We start from the raw sequence: 26,084 nt of genomic DNA, 5'->3' as shown, positions 1-26,084 counted from the left end.
AGAGCCATTCAAAATAATTATAATAATAAAAAATTAATTTATTGAAGTTAAAATAATCATAAGGAAGTTCTTGTATATTATTATTCAATTTTAAAATGAATTAATTTTAAAAAACAAATTTTATGATATCCCATTACAATTTAATTTTTATATATAAATATTAAAATACAGAAATAAAATATTTTATTTATATTAACTTCTCTAAAAATTAAATAAAAATAGTAATATACAGAAATTAACAATACAATTTGAAAAGTTAAATTATTAAATTACAAAAAATAAAAATGACTATTAAATATTAATATTTAAAAAAATCATTAATTTATCTTTATTTTATAATTATTAAGTTAAAATATTTTTACATTTTATAAAATGTTTAGTCATTTTATTAAATAAATTATTAAGCAATTTATTTTATTTTTATTAAAAAAATAAATAATATAAATATTAAAATTATAAAGATTGTTTTATTGATTTTTTTAAAAAAATTAAAGAGTTAAAATTTAAAAGATATAGAAACTTTTAATTAAATAATTTTAAAATAGTTAATTTTATAACAATTTCATTAAAAGAGAAGAAAAGGAAAGAAAATTAAAATTGGAAAGACAGCAGAAAAATGTCATTTAGCAGGGAGAGGGTTTTGTTTGAAGTGTATGTATATATTATATATATTGACTCCATCTGTACAACTGACAGACAATGAAGTCATGCACTGCACTCAACATCTATTGAAAACTCAGTTTTCAAGTTAACCCTCTCCCTCTCTCTCTCTACCTTCAACACTCAAAAAGGATTCTCTCCATCTCTCTCTACCCTTAACACTCAAAAGGATTCTCTCTCTCTGTCCTCCAGTTCCCCAGACTCCCAAGTGAGTCACTAACTAGTAACTATTCCACTACCTGCAAACTGCAAACCTCTCTGCTTTCACTTAAACCTATTACCTCATCACCACCTGCGAAAATGTCTTCTTCTCTCTTTCCCTGCTCAACTTTGAAATTTAATCCCACAGAACTTACACTATCCTAACACAAATTTAGCTACCACAAACACAACCCCAAATCTCCCAAAAGCCTCTCTTCAATTGCTACCTTCTTCTCTCTCTAGACTAGCCCAGAATACATCCAAAAGAAAAAAAAAGAAGAAAAAACAAAAAGAAGTTGGCTTTCCATTTTACTTATAAACATACCCACATGCCTCTTACTTGTTACTTTACAAATGAACTAAAGTTAGTTCATTTTTTTCAATGACTTTTGTGGGTTATCTTCAGAATCTTTTTTGGAGGGTGAATGGGGTGCATGTTCTCTCAGTTAGCTGCAAAATTTGCTTTCTTTCCTCCATCTCCTCCTACTTATCAGATCAAGAAGAGAGATGATGGCACGCTCACTGTGGTCTCTTCTTCTTCTTCAATGCCACTTCCTCTTGCTGATGATACTTCATTTGATGTACTATTGATTGATACAAAAAGAGGCAACAAGATTGTTGCTTTTTATCTCAGAAACCCATATGCAAGACTCACTCTTCTCTACTCCCATGGAAATGCTGCTGACCTTGGCCAGCTCTATGACCTCTTTGTTCAGCTCAAGATTAATCTTAGAGTTAATATCATGGGGTTAGTCTTTCATTTTTCACTTTCATTTTTTTTTTTAAATTTTTTTAAAAAATTTTTTTAATGGCTAGTCTCACTTCACATTTTCTACTATTTTTTATGGCTTTGTTTTTTTTTTTTTTTTTTTGGGGGGGGGGGTTAGATCTGTGATTTTATTCTGATTATTAATGGGTGATTAAGCTTCAGTTTTCATTAGCAATGGTAATGGTAATGGTTTTTATTTGTTTTATTTTTTTTAAAAAAGTAATAGTAAAGAAAGCTGGTTAAATATGCAACATCCATTTTTTTTTGTCTTTTTTATTTATTACCTTTAATTTTTTTTTTTTACAATTACTCACATGAAAGTAATGGATTTATTTGGATAACATTGGAAAAATTACTCAAATTTTTTCTCTGAGACTTTTGTGCCTTTTGAGCCCTGTTAAATTTTCGATGCTTTTAACTTTTGTTGGTTTTGGTATTTTCTTGATCTGTCATTTCATATGAGTCTTTCTATGATGCAGATCACTTTATCAAAATACCTTTTCTTTCTTTCACTCACTATTTCTTTCATACAACTCTGAGAATCATCGGTTTCTCAGATTTATTATGTATTTTTGTACAACTTTTCTCTAATTCTCTCTGTTTTTTCAGTCCTTTTAAGTGTAAGGTATGATTTCTTACTTGGGTCCTATTTTGATATTTGCCATCTGATTGCTGTGACGCAGATATGATTATTCTGGGTATGGAGCTTCCACTGGTAAGGTAAGCTTTCATTTGTTCAATTTGAACCTATACGCTTTAGTTAACTTGTTTGCAGCAAAATTGAAGTCAACCATTTGATGCACATCATGTTTGATTAGCTAGCTTTTTTGGCCTTGTTTGGTTAACTTCAAGTTTCCATGAAGTACCATTTTGTTTGTTTGGTTAACTTCAAGTTTCCATGAAGTACCATTTTGTTTGTTTGGTCTGCCATTTTTTCTTGACTTCTTCAAAAGTTAGAGTGCTTTTTTTGGAAGTAAGTTATTTCTTGAAAACTTCACTTCTCAATAAATAATCTATTTGAACCAAATTAGGAATATGATTAGGGTTACAAAACTAGATTTGGGTTACCAAGGCTTTGCTTTTTTGCTGTGCCTCCTAAGATACTAGCTCTTAGGATTGCACCTATGAAAGAAACTGCAATACACTGTTGGATTCAATTAAACCTGCAGAATTCTCATCTTTCTAACTGTGAATTATCAAAAGAAAGGAGTTTAGAGGTTTCAAAAATTGCTAACCCACAAAATAATCTAAACGATGCGTTAAAAACGCACAAATTAAGAAAAAGCAGAACTTCTAACAATATTACTACGTTACTTTCTATAGAAAACTTTCAGCTGGAATTCTACTAATCTCCCAGTCATATTAGGGCTTGTTCATTCTTGGCTTCTGCTTGTATGCTTTGAACTGATTTCTGTCATATCTTGAGCAAAACTAACAGATTTAGTTTCTGCTAACATTATTTAGCCGACAGAGAGCTTAAATGATAAAAGAATTTAAATAGCGGCCAATGGCGTTTTGTCAAGTTCATATCTATGTTTTGGTGCCACTATGCCTGTAAGCCTTCTTTCTTTCCTTTTTTTTTTCTTTGGTCTTACTTCCTTTCAAGACTCTAATTTCTATTGACAATATCAGTTCATTTAAGCATTGGCTTTTCCACCCCTAAGTGAAGCAGTTGGTATGTATACTCACTTTTGAGCTGAGATGTCTTTCATCTTCAGATCTGTTAACTGTTCTTATCTCCCTATGCCATTATTGTCTACTGTTAAAATCACACTTCCCCTCTCTCTGCTCTCGCTCTTTCTATGCATTAGACTTTGTCTTCATATGGATGTTAACCATATTTATCTCAACCATTTCCTCTCACCACCCTAATGCAACCATTGGAGAAAGATAAGGGTTGAAGCATCATATTGTTTATTCATTCCTCTATACTGCAGATTATGAGATGAGAGCTTTCTTTACTCCTCGCTTCTCTCTCTCTATATATCCTGCGTATATTTTCATTCAAAAAGGGACTATCCACATACATATATTGACTTATGGTGTATGTTCAGTTCAATAGCTTCCTTCCTCATTTTCACCACCAGTAGTAGTACTGAAATGATATCAATTTGTTGTTTCAGTTTTATCACCGCATCGCTTTATTATTATTTTTTGATAAATTAAATAATAAAGCATTAATAATGATAAATTACACCTGAACAAAGTTACAGTAATCCCAAATGGCCAAATCCAAAAAACTCTAAATGGACTTACACTTTACAGCCAGTGATAGCGGAAGAAATACAAAACTGGTCAAAAGAACAAAGCAAAACATACCTTCTGACCAAACCATATGCAACAAAGAGGGAAAGCTTAGAGCCAGCAACATTGGAGACCCTATCCTTATGTACAGCAGAAATGCAGAAGCAGCACAAGCCTCTAAACAAAATAACTGATCAAATTCTGCAAACTTTTCTAGATATTGCTTCTTACAAGACAAGCTCATTACAGCAAGAGAATAAAACTCAAAACCATCGGAATAAAACCATGGTGTAATAGGTTCTGCTGATCTATGAACTGGTCCTGACTTGGCTTAGCAAAAAAACAGCACAGTCAAATCTCAGAAGCAACTAAAATAATGGCCTTGCAGAAGAAAATACATCACAAAAGTAAAACTACTGCATCCAAATAGAAAACAAAGAAGAAAATATGAGAGCAAATTAATTCCTAACAACCAGTTTTGTCTGGCAATCTGCATTATGAATTTTGTTCTCCCTGTACAAGACTTGCACATATTGGACAGAGCTCTCTACAAAATTGCAATCAAGTCTAAAAGTTTTTGTTATGTTTTTTCCTAATTACTTAATTTTTACTAGACTAATTCTGAAAACAGTTCAAAATTAGAAAAAGAAACAACAATTTGTAGATCAGGCAAACTAATGCTTCATGCTACAAACTTAACAAAAAGCGTTGCAATCAAACATTAATTTTCCAATAAATAAGCCAAAAAAAAAAAAAAAAAAGAAAAAGTCAATTTCCCAGATTTTGCAAATTATGGACGTGTGGAACTAGAAAGGTAGTTTATGGTTTAAGCTCATAGTTGAAGATCTTAGCTCAAGAGATAAGAATTGAAATATTTGTAGATAGGTAGAATGTTTTAGAGGGAAAATTGGGAGAGAAAGTGAAGTATAACAGCTTATAACTACCCAAACCAGAAACAAAGCACGAGGAAGAGTTGTTGCCAGCATTTGGATAAAAGAAAAAAAGGATGTACTTAACCATAAAGAACAGCTGTTAAACGTTACATAAAAAGCTGTTACAACTGCTGCACGTGATTCTTCTTTTTCCTTTAAATAACGGATGTCATGATAATGGGAGGCTAGAAATCCTATGAATAATTTATTTACAACTACGATCCCTTGCATAACGAATAGCCCTATCCTTGATAGAATCCCGGTTTCCAATCTCAATTGGGATTCTTATTCTTGGGAACAGGAGATCTATCACAACACACATCTTTAGACATGAAATATTAGACATCTGAGTTACCGCTGCAACATTTTCCACATTAGGTATCCAAACAAATACAAATTTCCTCACAAGTTGCTCTCTCTCCTTTGGAGTGAACAAATTTTATATTTTCCATAATGCTAATATGTACTTTGAAGACAGAAGGCAAGTCTTAGGAGGATTATCAATGAGCAGATCAAGCATAACGCGATCAGCCTTTAGTACAAATGAATATTGGAAAAGATTGAAAACACACACACATGGATAGCTCCTGGTTCCATCTGACCCTCCTTTTTAGGGTCCAATGAAGGGTCCTGTGAGTGGTTAGCTGCAGGCAGACTGAGCCAGGAAATACCACTTTATATTTGGATGATTAGAGGGAAGAATCATAGATGTTCATGAAAGGGGAAGAGGTGGTAGAGAGGTGTTGTGGAAGGGAAGGATATAAAGAGAAGGGGAGAGGGAGGGGAAGGGCCATACCTTTGGCTGTGTTCATTATCATCTAGTTGCTATGATTTTTTTTTTTTAACTTTATTAACCAATGGAGAATAATCGCTTTAAACAGTACTGGTTGCAATCTTTTACTTTTGGGTGCTGACATTATTAGTCTAAATTAAATAAGCTTATGACCTTCTAATATTGATTCCTCAAAAGCTTAACTGTGTTTTGTGATTTTGATATCCAGCCAAGTGAATCTGATACCTATGCAGACATAGAAGCAGTTTACAGGTGTCTTCAGACAGAATATGGAGTTAGTCAGGAAGACATAATTTTGTATGGGCAGTCAGTTGGTAGTGGTCCAACGTTGCACCTGGCAGCTAAATTGCCAAGGCTGAGAGGTGTAGTTTTGCATAGTGCTATTCTTTCTGGTCTTCGCGTCCTCTGCCATGTAAAATTCACATTCTGCTTTGACATATACAAGGTAAGTGGGTTGTCCTGGTTGATGATACTAGAGTTGCCTTTGCCATAAGTTAATCAGAAGAACAATATTAATTTGCCCATTCGGATACCGATGTACTGAGTTGAATCTGAATTTTAGGGGAACCTATTCAGTTATGGTATACTAAATTGTAGCACCCATTGCATTCATTTGTGTGTGGGTCCTCCCACAGATCATGGGAGATGAATCTCAGTCCCACATATACATGAGCAAAGGTGTAGTGTACACAAGAATATTCTAAATCTCGCTATTGTTAGACCATAATGGAGTAATAGTTTACTAATAAGCATTATGCATAAGTTATGCTATATTCGCTGTCATTTCAAAAATTCATACTTGTCTTGTACATGCAGAACATAAACAAAATTCGAAAGGTGAAGTGTCCTGTGCTAGTGATACATGTAAGTTTTGATTCTCCTTTTCTTTTACTTTTGCTTTTTGGATATTTGGGTAGCTTGCTTTGCTTTTCCTTCTTCATATGCATGTTTGCTATTTATCAAAGAAAACACAATGATCGAGTGATGCTAATGACTGCATGATAAAGATTGTTATGTGTGATTTGTCTTGAAGGATCGATGAAAATGTTCCACCCTTTGTTCAATTTTCTCTAATTCTTTTAATTTTATTTTGAAACGTTATCCATGATATTTACTTGCACAAACCTTATGAGATTATAAATGAATTTTACGTTATATAGTTTGTAAAATTCGCATAAATCTTTCTCAAATAAATGAGATTTCATAAATTTAAATTGTTTTCAGTTGCTCTTTTCCCCACAAAAGAATATATGATAATCATTTGGCTGAATGATATATAAGGTAAATAATGGTGGAAGTTGAATTAAATTGTTAAGTCAAATTACATCAATATTCAAACAGTAAAGAAAACTGCTGTAAAGAAAACATAAACTTCCAACCTTTTAAAGATAATTGGGATATATACAGGTTGATTTTGTTTATCAGTAAAGATTTTCATCAGATTAAAGATTTTTATTTATATATATATATATATATATATCTTGGCTCTCTTTCATCCCAAAGTCTTTCATGGGAAGAGAGTAAGGTATCCTATAGGTTCTCATGACAACTTGTCGATTACTGGAAGTGTAAATGAATCCAACTATTTATAAGTTGTTTGAGGCTTGTTAAAGAAAAGCTCGAACTTAATTTTTAGGTCTCTTTGATAAAAGAGCAAAGCTGGAGCTTGGTAAGGCTGATGAGTCAACTGGTTTACAAACTTGTAAGCCAACGTGTTGAGTTAGCTAGTTTATTCATATAAAAGTTGTAGACATATTTATTTTAGTTATGATTTTTCTGAAGATAATATATCATTAATATTATGACATTGTCAATATATTAAATGCACTTATAATAAAATATAGTTATTAATTTGCAATTTAACTTTTATTTTTATGAGAATCAAATTAATTTTTGCATGAGATATAAATTTAGATTATTTGATAGTATATTTATGATATAAGAATACATTTAAATCATTATGAGCATATATATAAATTTTTCATAAAATTTTTTATAAATACTTATTTTCATAAAAGTTTTGACTTATTTTTACAACTTATAAGCTGGTTTGTCCTAAGATAAACACCTTGTTATTATTCTCCACGTAGGCTTTCTTTTTTATTTTTTTTAATACTAATTAATTGAATGTAGTTCTTGTAAATTCACAAAAAATAAAAAGAAAAATCCTTAGAATAAAAAAGGGCAGCGGTGTTAACATGTTAAATTATACACACTTCCCACAAATTGAATTTTTAAAATTGGATAAAATTGCAAGAAATTATTAAAATATGGACTATTATGTCAAGTTTTAAAGAATGATCAACTCAAAGGTTTGACTTTTTATTGCCAATAAGCCTATATTAAATTGTGAGGCGTTGACTTTTTATTGCCAATAAGCCTATAGTAAATTGTGTGAGGTGTTGAGTATATATAGAGAGAGTTAAATATTTTTTTTTTTAGCCTATTGGACAAAAAAATTTAAACGATTATTATTTTTCATATTTATATTCTAATTTTAAAATTTTGGACAATAAAGCCAATTCTTTTATATTTGCTTCAATTTTAACCATTTGTCTTAATCAATTTTGATAAAAAAATTTCAATTTGTCACAATTATAATTAAAGAACTAAATTCAATCTGAAAAAATGAATGCCAAATTACAATAAAGTCCCTAAAGTTTTATATTATAAACAGTCATTTAATTTAAATTTTATATTAAAAGTAAATTTACTTTATATTTATCATATGTAATATTAAATAAACATTTATTACAAATAAATTTTCACTACATAAAATATCACATATAAATATTGTATATTAAGATATTTTATTGAAGGTTTATACTAACTATTATGAACTATTATAATTTATCTACGTAGTTTTAGTATATAAAAATTATATTTTGCATTAATAATATTAAATATATATGTTTTACTATGTAAAGTCATTCCTTTTGTGATTTTTATAAAAACTTAGATACGTTAACTACGTCTCTTATTTGAGATATCCAATATCTCACATATATAATAATTATACTTGTGATATATATTAATTTATTAGTTGATCCGATAAAAAAACTGTATTTTATATCAATAATAAAATAAAATATTATATATTTTATACTATAATTTTACATTTTAAATTTTTATTAAACTACAATATGTATATAAAAAGGAGAATAAGAAGTAAATAATGGGATTAAGAGAAAAGGATATTGTTGAAATAAAAATATGTATTTTAAGGACTATTTTATTAGTTAAATAAAACTTCAAGGACTATATTTTAATTTTGTAATAGCTTTTCATATTCAATTTCTTTCTTTTTGTTATAATTGAGACAAAATGAAAAAAATTTAGTTTTATTATCCAAAATTTAAAGTTTTGGATATAAATATAAATTAACGTAAACGTTTTGATTTTTTTATTCAATAGGCATTTCAAAGAATAAGCCTACGTCACATGACAAGTGAACTAAAAATTTTTTTGTCAAAGTTGATTCAGGCAGACGGCTAAAATTGAGACAATTGTGAAAGAATTGACTTTACCTTAAAAAAATTTAAGGTTAGAATATAAATGAGAAAAGTTATCAACGTTTAGATTTTTTTTGTTTAATAGGACTTTTTTAAAAAAAAAAAACTTAAAGCATTTAAACTATGCAGGTGAAAGCATATATATTATATTTACATACTAAACAAAGAAACTGAAGTTTCTAGTTAATATATTGTTTTTAATGATTAAGCTAATAAATATTAAAAATTAAAATAATTATCCAATTGGAACTCATCAAATAGAAAAGCTTAGAGTTATCTAATATTGGGTATGGGAATTGAATCTGCCTTATGTGTGGTATGCACCAAAATATAATATATGGGTGCTGAGGAATTACTGTTCAGGTTGAGATTTAGAAAGAAATAAGGTATGACCACCTCCACCATCAAACTCACAAGTTATATGATGATCCACTTCCACGAAAGCTTTGTCGCATATCAGAGGTTGAATTGAGCTCAATAACAAGATTTATTGAAATGACATGAGCTTGAGTTGAGCGGAGCTCATGCTGTATTATCAAAACTCAGAAATATAACAATCCAAGCATGAGCTAATCAGAGCTTGGTTAGCCTCAGTTGTTCGTACTCCTATTTATTACTAGCTAATAATCTCTGAGTATACTAATTCCTGTCATCCTACCACTTCCTAGAACTTCTGCCCAGCCCATTTGTGTAGCTTATGGCTGCCTCGAATATTTGATGCTTTGTGTAAGTTTGGTCACATTTGAATGCAATAAAGGGAAGATCTTTCATAGAAAATGTTGAAAAATGAAGTTGCATAATGTCTTCTTGCAGGGGACAGAGGATGATGTTGTAAACTGGTTACATGGCAATGGACTTTGGAAATTGGCAAGGGAACCATACGAGCCTCTATGGATTAAAGGTGGCGGCCATTGTAACTTGGAACTGTACCCTGATTATATCCGCCATCTTTGCATGTTTATTCAAGAAATGGAGAATATAACCACAGAAATCCGACTGAAAAAGATTCGGCACAATCTTCGGCTCAAACCAAGGTCTAATGCTTGTGCTTCTAACAAGTGCTGTAGATTTAAATTATGGCGACCGAGATGCCCGGCGTGTTTCAGATCAAGGTGCATCAAATGTTTGTGCAGATCCAAATGCTTGGAATGTTGGGGATTAAGGTGCGTAAAATGTTGCCTGCAACCAAAATGCCCCAAATGTTGGATACCCAGTTGTTGCTGCAGTATCGAATGTCTACATGCACAGTGTTGTGCCGGAACACATAGCGGGATGAACGGGAAACGGGACAGCCGATGACGATAACAGGCTTTGTATAGATTCTTCTGAACTTATTACTAACTCCCCTCGAATCTTTGTGCATTTATTAGTGTACAAAACAAGAGGAAGCATGCAGCTGTCCAATTACTTATAACTGGAAACAACATAATTCCATATTGTCATCAACTTGATACATTCTTGAAAATGGTGCTTTCATATGAGATCATTGGGATTTTATCGTATTTGTTCAATGGAAATGTCCTGCAGATGAGCTATATGACAATTCCACAAGAATTTTTTAGGACAAAAATGAAATAAACTATCCATTTATTTCAGTCTAAAATTATCTGAAATTATAGTAATTTTTTATAAAAATAGAACTAAGTTTGAATCAAAATGATAGCTTGATGTCCACGTATTAATTGATTGCTAGTCTTTTTATTCCATGTGAATGCAATAAATTCTTTAAATATATATACGTATAGAATATAAGAAATTCTTATATGGTATTTTTCTTAATACAATGTTTCAATATTTGAACTCAAAAAGCCATTTTAGAATTCTCTTTCTTTCTTCCTTTTGTGTTAAGAGAGGTAAATATATATATATATATATATATCTTTTTATTAAAAGGTCACGAGCCGGTGGGTACAAAATTGTACACCAACCTATAATTTGGCAGTTACATGTTGAATCATATGTATATATATTTTAAAATTAAAATTTTCTTTTTTCTTTTTTTTATATATATATATAATTTTTAATTTGTTTATTTTAAATTAAATTTTAAATGTGTTCTTTTTTTAAAAAAAATAAGGTAATTTCAAAATTTTTTTTTCGGACTCAATAATAGGTGAATCATATTTTCACAGTTTTTCAAATCCAAAATCATGGGTGAATTATATTCTTTCATAAGTAGATTACTTTTTATATTAAATAAATAGACTGCGTGACATTTTGAGAGGTTCAGTCTTATATATCAATTAAAATAATATAACGTCTCGAATAATAAAATTTAGAGCAGTAAAAGTATATAATATTCTAAATCATTTATCTATTAAATTATTTATATGATCTCATTTAATTTTTTTTTATTGACAAATAATAATGTGACTTATTCACATAAATTTAATATATTTAATATAATGATTTATAGTAAGTTTTTCGATACTTTTGAGACCACATTCTATTTTATAGGTTTTTATTCATAGATAAAAAGAAACTTACAATTATCTTATGTTTTATTATCACACCAGATGATAAAATCAATGTTGTTTAAGGAGACATTTATTATCTGTCTAACATACTTTTCATAATCAAATCCTCTAATATGAAACAATACGTATGAATTATATTATTGTAATAATATTTTGAATAAAATTAACTCAATGATGTTATATTATATTATATTATATTATATTATATTATATTATATTATATTATATTATATTATATACAAACTCAATAACTTTATATATCTATGTAAAACGTCTTTCAAACTGGGCTTTGTTAGAGGGTCCATAGTCATTTTATGCATAAAAATATCTTTCATATTTCACTTCTTTATGTGCATCTATATTAAGATTCTTAATATAGTAAATAGTGCAATACACTATTATTTCTTATTATTCTATGACATGACACTATGATTTCTATAATATGACACTATGATTTGATGATAAACACTGCTATTTAAAGTAACTTTTAGAGTGTAAAAATATATGCATTGTTCATTTAAAACATATGATTATAAATGGGCTACGAAAAAAATGGAAGTTTGAGTTTTTCTTTACTTTCAAATCTTAAAAAATTCTTGTTTTTTTCAAATTGATATCAGAGCTTATGTTCTTGTAATTTGTATTTAAAATTCATATTTTCACATGATTATAAATGCTTAGCGGATTTTTTTTTTATTTTCAATTCCGAAGCATGTTTAGATAGCTATCTTTGAATGATTATATCTTGCAATCTAAATTTTTCTGGTATGTGAAATTGGTACAATAAGAAAGAAAGCGAAACAAGCCTCCTAATGATATATAACATATATATATTTTTTTCAATCAAAGATATATGAGATATTATTGATTAAAATTAGATCAAAATTGTATCCATCCTGAAATTTGTAGAGACCCATATCCATTCTATTCCAATCGTGGTAGATGTTTAATAAACTCCAAACTCTAAAATAGGCTAGTTTTTAGTAAAATTGGACATCATAGAAGGGTTCGATGCACTTGAAAACTCATAATAAAAAAAGAAACAGAGACCAAAAAATGATCCGAAGGTGGTGCGTGTAGACCCTTAGCCTGTGAGACAATGGATCAGGCTAGGTTAGGTCAACCGCACGTGCACTAGGTACAAGCCCAGGCGCACAGCTCTAGGCCATAGGCACATTGGGCCACAGACCCAAGTGTACACGCAGGCTAGGCCGCGCCTCAACTGTAATACCCGGCTAGACTCCGGTATCGGAATTCCTACCGTCCGGTGGAATCTCGGGTGTCGGAGACTTCTAGAAGGGTAAAACCATGTTTTTATAAAATGTTTTAATGCATTTTATGTTTTTAAACAAGAAAGAAAATGAGTTTTTGCATGAAAATAGCATTGGAGGAAAACTCGGGTTCGGCCGCCGAACCTCAAGTTCGGCCGCCGAACATGCATGCGCTTCGGGAGTGCTTTAGGCCCCCGAAGGCATAAGTGAGGGAAGTCCAGGTTCGGCCACCGAACCTTATGTTCGGCCGCCGAACATGGCATGCATATGGAGGCACGTTAGGCCCCCGAAAGTGGCCTGGCCAGCCACCTATAAAGGGGTCCCTATGTCCGAACGGGTGAGCTTTTTCTCCCCATTTTCGACCAAGGTGAGTCTCTGCCGCTCTCATGCCGATCTTGAGTTCTTCCTTCAAATCTTCCATGATTTTTATGAGTTTTCACCTTTGTTTTGAATATTTTTAAGCAAATAGCAAGTTTTGAAACTTGGAGGTTCAAGGAACTCGATCTCTCCCATCTCCGAGCTAGGATCGTTTTTTCTCTCGATCTTCAAGAGGTAAGAGCCGATCTTGAGCTCAGTATATATTTTAAACAAGTTTCAAGTTGATTCATGGGGTAGAAATGCATACTTAGGTCAATTGAGCTTTGTTAGATTTTGAGTTGTGTTTATGGACAATGTAGGTTGCTGAGTTGCTTCTGATGTGTTGTAGTTGGGGTTTAGGATAGTTTGAAGCCCCTAGGAGCTTATGTATGTGTTTATGCATGTTTTGGTTGAGTTGTATGCATGATTGAAAGTTTTGGGAGGCAAATGTGCATAAGAGCCGAGTTTCTGCCACTTTGGGAGAAACTCAAATTCGGCAGCAGAAGGGATTTTCGGCCGCCGAACCTGCCTGTGGAGGCAAGCTTTCGGCTGCCGAAGCCTGCCCCCGAAAGTGAACTTTCGTCTCTGGAGGGGACTTTCGGCCACCGAAGGTGCCGTCGAACATGCATGAGTTTCGCCTCTGGAGAGAACCTTTGGCCGCCGAAAGTGCCGCCGAAGGTGCATGACTTTCGGCTCTGGAGGGACTTTCGGCCGCTGAACCTGCAGTCGAAAGTGCCCTGTTCAGCCCTCCTTTGCATGAATTCTTTGATTTGTTTTGAGGTGTTTTAGGGGATTTTTTGGGGGATATTTTTAGAGTCATGTTCTAGTATGTTTGGTCCCTTATTTGAGTCCACCTATGTAGGTTCGGACCCAAGGAACCGAGGACCCCAGCAGTGAGTCAGCTGCTTCAGTTCATTGTCAGAGTTAGCCTGAGGTGAGTAGAATAAACCTTATGTTTTAAATTAATGCAAGTTTTAGCATGATTCATGCATCACGAATGTCATGTGATATAATAGGTTGTTGCATTAGAATCCACGAATATGTTGCACTGCATTCTTTGTTGTGGATGTGGGCGAATGCTGTATGATCCAATTAGTCCCTGAGAAAAGACCAGGACCCCATTCTACGGCCTGGCACGGTATGAAAGACCAAGACCCCATTCTATGGCCTGGCACGGTATGGAACGCGAAGACCAGGTGCCCAGATGAGGCCCTGGGGCAATGGTAAGTAATGTTATGATATGACAAGAAGACCAGGACCCCATTCTATGGCCTGGCACGGATATGATGCTGGGACTATTTGGTGACAGGTTCACCCTTGATGTGATTTGTCTGTGATATGATGCATTACATGATGGCATATGTTTTAAATGTTTTAGTATTCTGCTCACTAGGCTCTAGTAGCTCACCCCTTTCCCCTATATCCCCCAGGTTTGCAGGTACGGGCTAGTTCAGGGAGTCAAGAAAAGTAAAGTCTTGTGATTTGTAATAGTTAGATGTGGACATGATGATTTGTAAAATGATGTAAGGTTATGATCAGTCATGTTATGTAATATTGATATTGAGGATTAGAATTGTGCTTGACCGTAGTATGTTTGAATAATCCCATGTATATACATGATCTATGTTTTATGATGTTTATGTTCAACCAAGCTTGATGTTTGATGAGATACCCCATTGGAGCATGTGATGAGACTCCAGTGTGTGGTTTATGTTTATGTTTATGTGCATGCACAGGTTGAGCTTAGTAAAAGAAAAGAAAAAGTTCTCATGTTTATGGATATGTTTGATCATGTATGGGATTTGACAGGTATTCAGGATGTATGTTTGGCTTGCTACGGGTCCTGGTAGCAGTCCGGTTTCCGGGTCGTTACAGAGTGGTATCAGAGCCCTAGGTTCATATGATCGGACCTATAGTGTGTCGGGCTCATAGATGTCATAGAAGGTCAAGCACAATAGGATGATCATGTCCACTAGGATAGGATAAAGAGTCCTATCTTGAATGATGATGTGAAATGTCATGATTATATGCATATGCATTAATGTTATGCTATGATATGTGATGCATGTGATGCGGGTTCATGTGTTCCCACATGAACCATATGATGCTAATGCTTGTATGATGTGTGTTGTTTCTTTTTCAGAAAACAGGATGAGAGGAACTCGTCGATCTGCACGATTGACTGGAGTACCACCCCAGGACGAGGGTACTGATGCCCGTCCTCCTGCATTGCCTAGGGCAATGTCAAGTAGGTCCAGCAGAGAAAGAGCAGTAAGAGACCCTAGAAGGTCTTTGGATCTGGGTAGAAGCAGATCAGTGAGAGGAACAGTGCAAGGGGATATGTCAGAGGATGTGGAGGATCAGATGGATGTGGATCAGAGGAGGGATGGCAGTCTCGGAGTAAGTATGTCGGAAGAGGGAATGGGAGAGTCCCAAGGAGGCACTCAGGCCTCGGGATTTGTTCAGCCACCTTACTACCCACCCTTTTCACATAATCCTAGGTATTCGATGGGAGGTACATCGGATTACCCCAGTTTTAACCCTTATCACTCTCAGATGCCATACCCACCTTTCTACCCACAGTACCCTATGTACCCACCCCCACCCTACCATCCAGGTACAGCAAACCCTACCCCAGGGGATGCTGCACCTCCTCCACCACCAGCAGCACCTACTGTCCCAGAAACCCAAATGCCTAAACCTAGCTCATCTGGGGGGAGCAAGGTCAAGATGACCGATTAGATGAAGCTGGGTGCTCCCCAGTTTGAAACTGGTGATGACCCGTTTGTGTACCTCGAGAGGGTCAAGACAATTACAGATGAGATAGGAGCTGATGACAGTAGAGCCATTCAGATGGCTGGGTTCACACTAAAATGCAAGAAGGCCCGAGAGTGGTTTAAGAACTATGTGAACCCGAGGTTGGATAGCCTATCATGGGATGAGTTTGCAAATGAGTTTGCAGGATGGGCTTTCCCTGACAGTTCAAGAGAATTGAAGATGATTGAGTTTGAGCAGCTGAGGCAAACGGATGAGATGAGTGTGGATGAGTATACAGACAGATTCTTGGAGCTGTTGTCGTTTGCTGGGCAGAATCTGGATACAGATCAGAAAAAGTCAAGGAGGTATATCATGAAGCTTCATTCCAGGTATTCCTCCTTGATTCAGTCAGCAGAGAGGGAGAGTTTCCATGCCATAGTGGATATGGCTCGGAGGATGGAGGCTAGTGCAATAATCGAAGGGAAAGTCAAGCAGTCAGTGGCATAGCCTTCTGGTTCCAAGACCCCAGGTGGGGGAAAGTTAGACCCTTCTTCTCTGAGTTCAGGCAGTAAGAGATGGGATAAAGCCAAGTCTAAGAAGAACAAGTTCTGGAGCAAGATCAAGTCAGGTCTGGGATTAGGGAGTGGCTCAAGCTCTGATGCAGATAATGCAGTATGCAAGAAGTGTGGGAAGCCGCACAAAGGAGTATGTCTTGTTGGGACGACAGCCTGCTTCAGATGTGGGCAGGAGGGACACATGGCACGGGAGTGTCCTAGGGCAGCTTTTGTGGCACAGTCTCAGCAGACAACTTCAGGTAGTGTGGCACAGCCAGTAGCTCCAGCCGCAACTCAGGCTAGTGGCAGAGGCAGAGGGAGAGGGGCAGCCTCTTCTTCAGCGGGATTCAGGGGTGAGGGTCCATCAGCTCCGGCACGGATCTTCACCATGACTCAGCAGGAGGCAAACACATCCAACACCGTGGTGTCAAGTAATCTCATCATTGGTTGTTCAGATGTGTATGCATTATTGGACCCTGGTGCATCTCATTCTTTCATTGCTCCGAGGGCCGTCGAGAGGTTGGGATTGATGGTCTCTGGGTTAGAGTATCCCCTATGGGTCAGTGGACCCAAGTGTGACCCGTCAGTGGCAGAGTCAGTCTGCCAGTATAGTCCAGTTTTTGTGGAGGGAAGATGCCTGTCCGCCGACCTTGTGGTTCTAGATTTGACAGATTTTGACGTCATTCTAGGGATGGGCTGGTTATCTACCCATGGTGCTACCTTGGATTGCAGAGACAAGGTAGTCAGGTTCAGATGTCAGGATGGGTCAGAGGTTGTCTTCAGAGGAGACAGGGGGAGTACACCTAGAGGTTTGATATCAGCCCTTCAGGCCCGTAGGCTACTCAGGAGGGGTTGTCAGGGTTTTCTAGCTCTTGTGAGAGAGCTGGATAGTCATTTCAGAGAGCCCGCCTCAGTGCCAGTGGTCAGAGAGTTCTTAGATGTTTTCCCAGACGAGCTGCCAGGTTTACCGCATGATAGGGAGATAGAGTTCGAGATAGAATTGATGCCTGGAACCAGACCGATCTCTATCCCTCCTTACAGGATGGCACCAGTAGAATTGAAGGAGCTTAAGGAGCAGTTGCAAGAGTTGGTAGATAGAGGATTCATCCGACCGAGTACCTCACCTTGGGGTGCTCCAGTATTGTTTGTGAGAAAGAATGATGGATCCCTCAGACTTTGTATCGACTACAGGCAGTTGAACAAGGTCACTACCAAGAATAAGTACCCGTTGCTAAGGATCGACGATCTATTCAACCAGCTAGCAGGAGCAGGTTGTTTCTCCAAGATAGATCTGAGATTAGGGTACCATCAGCTGAGGATAAGGGAAGAGGATGTACCGAGGACAGCCTTCAGGACCAGATATGGGCATTTTGAGTTCCTTGTGATGCCGTTTGGGTTAACCAACGCCCCTGCAGCATTCATGGATCTCATGAACAGGATTTTCAGTCAGTACCTAGATCACTTTGTTATTGTCTTCATAGATGATATCTTAGTGTATTCCAGGAATGCAGAGGAGCATGCCCATCATCTGAGGTTAGTTCTGCAGACTTTGAGAGAACACGGCTTGTATGCCAAGTTCTCCAAATGTGAGTTCTGTCTGAGGAGCATATCATTCTTGGGGCACGTTGTGTCAGAAAATGGGATTGAAGTGGACCCTAAGAAGGTAGAAGCTGTGGCTAACTGGCCTAGACTCACTTCAGTGGCAGAGATCAGGAGTTTCTTGGGTTTGGCAGGTTACTACAGGAGGTTCGTGTAACGACCCCAAAATGGACCGTCACCGGCACTAGGATTCAGGTCGGCTTAAGGCCGCCAGAACCCGTAGCAAGCCTGCTATACTCTCTGTGTACCTGTAAATCTCATACATGATCATATATTTTCTGTGAAAATAAAAACTCTTTTCTGAACCAAGGCTTAACCTGTGCATGCACTATCTCTGTACTCTGTACTCTGTACCCCTGACTAGAGCTTGCTCTAGATGGGTTAACTCATACCTGTTAAGCCTGATTTTTCACATACTCTGTAAAACATATACATATACAGATCATGTACATAACAAAAGATTTACAATACAAAATAACTAAGTCAAGCACAACTTTCACTGTATACACAACTAGTACATCTCTTTAATATTACATGTCCACTCTAAGCTATTACAAATCTCTTTACTCTTTCTGTACTCTGCTGATCTCCCCTGTACACTGTACTCTAAACCTGCAAGACTGGGGTTAAGGGAGTGGGATGAGCTGTATAGCCCAGTGAGTAGAACAGTAAAACATATCATTAAAACATGATCTTATGGAATGCATCATAATACAGACAATCCACATCAAGGGTAAACCTGTCACCAAATAGTCCCAGTATCTCATACCAGGGCGTAGTCAAAGGCACCTGGATTTTCTGTCTCATATATGTATATGTGTATATAACACCTGTACTTACCATTGCCAGGGCGTAGTCAAAGGCTCCTGGACTTTACTATACCTGCCAGGGCGTAGTCAAAGGCTCCTGGACTTCTATACCTGCCTGGGTGTAGTCAAAGGCTCCTGGACTTATCTCAGTGACTATTAGATCATTCAGCATTCACCCACATCACCAAATAACTATGCAATGCAACATATTCGTGGATTCTAATGCAATCAACCTACTGCATAACCATGATGCATGAAATATGCTAAAAACATTCCATTTCTCACTTAAAAGAATGAAGTTTAGTTCCACTCACCTCTGGCTATCTGGACTGACTCTGCAGGCTCTGTAGACTCTGGAGCAGTACTCACTGTTGCTCTCTCTGGTTCCTCTGGTCTGTGTAGGCACAGATAAACGCAAATGAGGGACCAAACTAACTCAAGAACAACTCTATTAAACTCCCCAAGAATCCCCTTAAACTCACTCAAACATCCCTGAAAAGTATGCAAAGGAAAGCTGGACAGAACACTTTCGGCGGCAGGTTCGGCGGCCGAAAGTCCTCTCCAGAACCGAAACTCATGCACCTTCGGCGGCCAAATCTCAACTTTCGGCAGCTGAACCCTTTCGAGGGCAAGTTTCGGGGGCTGAAAGGCACTCCAAAGATGAAAGTCTCTAACCTTCGGCGGCCGAAACTCCCCTCCAGAGCCGAAAGTCCAAAAGCTCGGGGGCAAGCTTGGCCAGCCGAAGCCACCTCCTCATGGGTTCGGCGGCCGAATGTACCTTCGGCTGCCGAACTTGAGTTCATCAGCAAGGCAGAAACGTGCTCTGCCTCTCGCCAAATGCACAAAACTCTCCCAATCTGAAACACCTCAATTCCTCAACTTGCATACACCCAAGTATATGCTCAAAGGGGTCAAACACTACCTAAAAACCCCAACAAACAGCAAAGCATAACACATACACAAACTTTTCTCACAAAATCATCAAACACTCTCTTTTAACCCTATTCATGCAACTCTCCCCCAAAACCTCAAAAATCTTCCATAAAGCATGAAAACAAGCTCAGGATCTTCACTTACCTCTTTAAACCAAAGAAGATGAGCGATCCTAACGTGGAGTTTTGGAGCAACTCTCCTTCAAACTCTCCAAACTTCAAAATTCAAGTTTCTAACTCAAAACGTTCAAAATAACATAAAAATCAATCAAATCTTTGCAAGAGTTAATGAAAACATGAAGAAAACTCAAAAAGGACAGGGTCTCACCTCAGACAGTGAAAGAAAAATGGCAATACTTATCCTTTCAACCGACTGAGGGCCTTTTATAGGTGGTTGGCCAGACCACCTTCGGCGGCCACACGTGAAACCGAAAGCCATGCATGTTCGGCGGCCGAATGTCACCTTCGGCGGCCGAACCTGACTTTTCTGCCTTGGTTCTTTTCTTTCAAAAACTCATTTCTTTTTAACTTTAAAACATTAAAACATACTATATTACTTTAGAAAAACATAAATCTTACCCTTCTAGAGGATTTCGACATCCTGGATTCCACCGGACAACAGGAATTCTGATGCCGGACTCTAGCCGGGTATTACATTCTCCCCCCCTTAAGAACATTCGTCCTTGGATGTTCCTAAAACAAAATAAACACATAAAAAGGAGGAAACTAACCTCAAAACAGATATGGATACTGCTGGAGCATAGACTCCCGCGTCTCCCAGGTGCACTCTTCTAAATTGTGGTGGTTCCACAGAACTTTCACCATCGGAATCTCCTTGTTTCTTAGCTGTCTGATCTGTGTGTCAAGAATCCGTACTAGCTGCTCTATATAAGTGAGATCCCCAAGAATCTCCACTTCAGGCTCACTCAGAACCTGACTCGGATCTGACACAAACTGCCGTAGCATAGAAACATGAAATACCGGGTGAATTCTCTCCATAGAAGTAGGTAAATCCAGCTTATACGACACATTTCCGATCCTCTGTAAAATCTCAAAGGGTCCAATGTACCGTGGAGCTAACTTACCCTTCTTCCCGAAATGAACCACTCCTTTCATCGGAGACACCTTCAGCAATACCATACTACCCTCCTGAAACTCTATCTGCTTTCTGCGTACGTCTACATAGTTTTTCTGTCTGCTCTGAGCTATTCTGATTCTCTCTCTGATCATGGGTACCACTTTACTGGTAATCTCTACTAATTCTGGCCCTGTAAGAGCCTTCTCTCCTACCTCTTCCCAGTAAACAGGTGATCTGCACTTCCTCCATACAATGCTTCATAAGGAGCCATCCCTATGCTAGCATGATGGCTGTTATTGTAGACAAACTCCACCAGAGGTAGATGCTGCCGCCAAGAACCACCAAAGTCTAACACACACATTCTGAGCATATCCTCAATGGTCTGGATGGTCCTCTCTGACTGTCCATCAGTCTGTGGGTGGAAAGCAGTGCTAAAATCCAATCTCGTGCCCATCGCACTCTGTAGACTTCGCCAAAATCTGGAGGTGAACTGAGGTCCTCTGTCTGAAACTATAGACACTGGGACTCCATGTAATCTCACTATCTCATCCAGATATACCTGTGCTAACTTATCCACAGAATAGTAACTCCTAACTGGAATGAAATGAGCAGATTTCGTGAGTCTGTCCACAATCACCCATATGGAGTCTATCCTGTTGGACGCTGCCGGTAAGCCCACTACAAAATCCATAGCTATGTTCTCCCATTTCCACTCTGGAATCGGCAGTGGATTAAGCATTCCAGCCGGCTTCTGATGTTCTAGTTTCACCCTCTGACAAACCTCACAGGCTGTCACGAACTGTGCCACTTCTTTCTTTATGGCTGGCCACCAATATACCCTCTTCAGATCCTGATATATCTTGGTGGCTCCCGGGTGAACACTATACCTTGCATTATGAGCTTTCCTCATAATGTTTTCCTTCAGACTGCTAACATCTGGTACACAAAGTCGACTCCCATAGCGAAGGATCCCTTTGCTGTCAAATCTGAACTCTGCACTGTTGTAATACCCGGCTAGACTCCGGTATCGGAATTCCTACCGTCCGGTGGAATCTCGGATGTCGGAGACCTCTAGATGGGTAAAACCATGTTTTTTATGAAATGTTTTAATGCTTTTGATGATTTTAAGTAAAAAGGGAATGAGTTTTGCATAAGAACAACCTTGGAGGAAAGCTCAGGTTCGGCCGCCGAAACTCAAAGTTCGGCCGCCGAACATGCATGCGTTTCGGGTGAGCCTTAGGCCCCCGAAGGCATAAGTGAGGGAAGTCCAGGTTCGGCCGCCGAACCTCAAGTTCGGCCGCCGAACATGGCATGCATGCGGAGGCACATTCGGCCCCCGAACGTGGCCTGGACAGCCACTATAAAAGGGTCCCTTAGCCAAAAACGGGCGAGCTTTTCCCCATTTTCGGCCAAGGTGAGCTCTCCGCCGTCCCTCACCGATCTTTGATGTTTTTCCTCTAGATCTTTCAAGTTTTTCATTTGTTTTAACTTTGTTTTGAAGATTTGAGCTTTTGAGCAAAGTTTTGGAGCTTTGAGGTTCAAGAACTCAAATCTCTCCCAACTCCAAGTTTGGTCGCCTCTACTCTCGATCTTCAAGAGGTAAGAGTCGATCTCTAGCTTATATCATGTTTTCAGCAAGATTTATGAAGTTCATGGGGGTAGAATGCATGTTTCAGTTATAGTTATGTTTATGGGTATAAATGTATGTTCATGAACAATGTGGCTTGTAATGTGTGTTTGATGTGTTGTAGTTGGGGTTTAAGGTAGTTTGAGACCCCTAGGAGCTTGTATGCATGTTTTGGTTGAGCTAAATGCATGTTGGTTTGAGTTTTGAGGCATTTGTGCATGTTTGAACCAAGTTTCTGCCCTTTGGGAGAAACCAGGTTCGGCAGCCGAAGGAACTTTCGGCCGCCGAACCCTCTTGTGGAGGCAGCCTTCGGCTGCCGAAGCTTGCCCCCAAAAGGAGACTTTCGTCTCTGTCTGGGAGTTTCGGCCGCCGAAAGTGCCGCCAAACATGCATGAGTTTCGTCTCTGTCTGGGAGTTTCGGCAGCCGAAGGTGCCTCCGAACCTGCCTAACTTTCGGCTCTGGAGGGACTTTCGGCCGCCGAACCTGCCGCCGAAAGTGCCCTGTCCAGCCTTCCTTTGCATGTTTTGCATGGATGTTTTGAGATGTTTTAGGGGGTTTTTGGGGGATGTTTTTAGAGTTATGTTCTAGTATGTTGGTCCCTCATTTGAGTCCACCTGTGTAGGTTTGGACCCGAGGAACCGAGGACCTCAGCAGTAAGTCAGCTGCTTCAGTCAGAGTCAGAGCTAGCCAGAGGTGAGTGGAATAACTCTTATGCTTTTAAATAAATAAATTAGTTTTGAGCATGTTCATGCATCACGGATGCCATGTGATATTTTAGGTTGTTTGCATTAGAAATCGCGAATATGTTGCATTGCATAATATGATGTTGATGTGGATGAATGTTGAATGATCCGTTAGCCCTCATATGTTATGACATGATGATGTGATATGGAAGTCCAGATGTGGCCTGCACTACGCCCCTGGCACTATGTAAGAGAAAGACCGGAAGTGGCCTGCACTACGCCCCCGGCACCATGGAATATGTGTGTTATGTTATGTTATGTTATGTATAAGAGAAAGACCAGGTGTGGCCTGCACTACGCCCCTGGCATGATTGGAATATGTAGAGGGCTAAATGGTGACAAGTTCATCCTTGATATGATTAGTTGTGATGTGATGCATTCCATGATAGCATGTGTTTTAAATGCTTTACTATTCTGCTCACTGGGCTCTAGTAGCTAACCCCTCTCCCAAATTCCCCAGGTTTGCAGGTTCGGGTTAGACAGAGAAGTCGAGAAGAGTAATGAAGTCGTATGTATGTAATAGTTAGAAAGTGGACATGACAGATTGTATAATGATGTATAGATATGTAATGTAACGATATTGAGGTTAGAAGTGTGCTTGACCATAGTATAATGTAATCCCTTTTTGAATCATGATCTTAATGTTATTGATGTCCATGTTTAGCCAACTCAACACTTGTTATGCCACCCATTGGGGGCATTGATGAGATCCCACAGAGGGGTCAAGTTTATGATTATGTATATGTTCAGTGCATGCACAGGTTGAGGTTGGCGTATGATAGAATGTATGAAAGAAAAGTTCTAAATTTTATGTATGATTGTTGATCATGTATGGGATTAAACAGGTTTACAGGTTGCATGTCAGGCTTGCTACGGGTCCCGGCGGCCTTAAGCCGATCTGGATCCTAGCGCCGGTAGCGGTCCGATTTTCGGGTCGTTACAACTGTTGCCTGACTGAACAGTCCTGGCAATTTTCATCAACTCAGGGTCCTCATGCTGTTTCTGAGCTATCTGCTTCAGAAACACAGGTGTCACTCTCATCTGTGCTATCAACGCACCTGTACCAGACAATTCTAGCTGTAACCCCTCCTCGATGAGCTTGTAAAGCTCCATCACTACTGGTCTCCGCTCTGCTGCTATATGGGATAAACTGCCTAGTGACTTCCGGCTTAGGGCGTCTGCCACAACATTCGCCTTACCCGGGTGATACTGGATCTTACAATCATAATCACTGAGCAATTCTACCCATCTTCTCTGCCTCAAATTCAGTTCTCTCTGACTCAGGATGTACTGTAAACTCTTATGATCGGTGAAGATCTCGCATTTAACCCCATAGAGGTAATGCCTCCACATCTTGAATGCAAAAATAACTGCTGCCATCTCTAGGTCATGGGTGGGGTAATTCAATTCGTGCTTCTTCAACTGTCTCGAAGCATAAGCAATTACCCTATCACTCTGCATCAAAACACAACCCAATCCCACTCGAGATGCATCACAGAACACTGTGAAATCCTCATTACTAATAGGCAGAGCTAACACTGGTGCTGAAGTCAATCTCCTCTTGAGCTCCTCAAAGCTCTCTTCGCACTGGTCTGACCAGATAAACTTCTGGTTCTTTCGAGTCAGTTTGGTCATAGGAGCAGCTATCTTCGAGAAGTCCTGAACAAACCTCCTGTAGTAGCCTGCCAGTCCCAGAAAGCTTTTAATCTCAGTCACTGTGGTGGGTCTGGGCCAGTTAGCTACAACCTCTATCTTCTTGGGGTCTACCTCAATCCCTTCTGCTGATACCACATGTCCCAAGAAGGAAATGCTCCTCAACCAAAACTCACACTTCGAGAACTTGGCATACAACCCATGCTCTCTCAGTGTCTGCAGAACTCTCCTCAGATGCTGGGCATGCTCCTCTGCATCTCTGGAATACACTAAGATGTCATCGATAAAAACAATAACAAAGTGATCCAGATACTTGCTGAAAACTCTGTTCATGAGATCCATGAATGTTGCAGGGGCGTTAGTCAACCCGAACGGCATCACTAAGAACTCATAATGCCCATATCTGGTCCTGAAAGCTGTCTTTGGCACATCTGCCTCTCTGACTCTCAACTGATGATACCCAGATCTCAGATCTATTTTAGAGAAACAACCCGCTCCAGCTAGCTGGTCGAATAGATCATCAATCCTAGGTAGAGGATACCTATTCTTGGTAGTGACCTTGTTCAACTGTTTGTAGTTGATACAAAGTCTGAGGGATCCATCCTTCTTTCTGACAAAGAGCACTGGAGCATCCTAAGGTGAGGTACTAGGGCGGATGAAACCCTTATCTACCAAATCCTGCAACTGTTCTTTCAACTCCTTTAACTCTGCTGGCGCCATCCTGTAGGGAGGAATAGAGATAGGTCTGGTACCAGGCAGCAATTCTATCTCAAACTCTATCTCCCTACCAGGCGGTAGTCCTGGAAGTTCGTCTGGAAAAACATCTGGAAACTCTCGGACTATTGGTATCGAGGCTGGTTCCCTAACCTGACTGTATAGCTCTCTCACCTGAGCTAGAAACCCCTGACAACCCCTCTTAAGCAACCGATGAGCCTGAAGGGCTGAAATCAAACCTCTGGGTGTACCTCTCTTGTCTCCTCTGAAGACACACTCTGACCCATCCTGGTCTCTGAGACTAACTATCTTGTCTCTACAGTCCAAGGTAGCACCATATGCAGATAGCCAATCCATCCCTAGAATGACATCAAAATCTGTCAAGTCTAGAACCACAAGGT

At 38.1% G+C, this 26,084-nt stretch overlaps 1 protein-coding gene across 1 annotated transcript; it reads left to right on the top strand.

Annotated features, from left to right (window-relative positions):
• Positions 1 to 713: 713 nt before the first annotated feature.
• On the top strand, positions 714 to 10,622 carry LOC110602130 (alpha/beta hydrolase domain-containing protein 17B). Its single transcript, XM_021739561.2, has 5 exons — positions 714 to 1,609; positions 2,314 to 2,350; positions 5,808 to 6,044; positions 6,416 to 6,463; positions 9,925 to 10,622. Exons 1-5 carry the CDS (start codon positions 1,287 to 1,289, stop codon positions 10,408 to 10,410), a joined length of 1,131 nt encoding a protein of 376 aa, XP_021595253.1. The 5' UTR covers positions 714 to 1,286; the 3' UTR covers positions 10,411 to 10,622.
• The last annotated feature ends 15,462 nt before the right edge of the window (positions 10,623 to 26,084 follow it).

This window comes from Manihot esculenta, chromosome 15, assembly GCF_001659605.2.
Source record: "Manihot esculenta cultivar AM560-2 chromosome 15, M.esculenta_v8, whole genome shotgun sequence".
Lineage (NCBI taxonomy): Eukaryota > Viridiplantae > Streptophyta > Magnoliopsida > Malpighiales > Euphorbiaceae > Manihot > Manihot esculenta.
The sequence above is the reverse complement of the archived record's forward strand: the minus strand, read 5'-3'. Positions and strand labels throughout refer to the sequence as shown.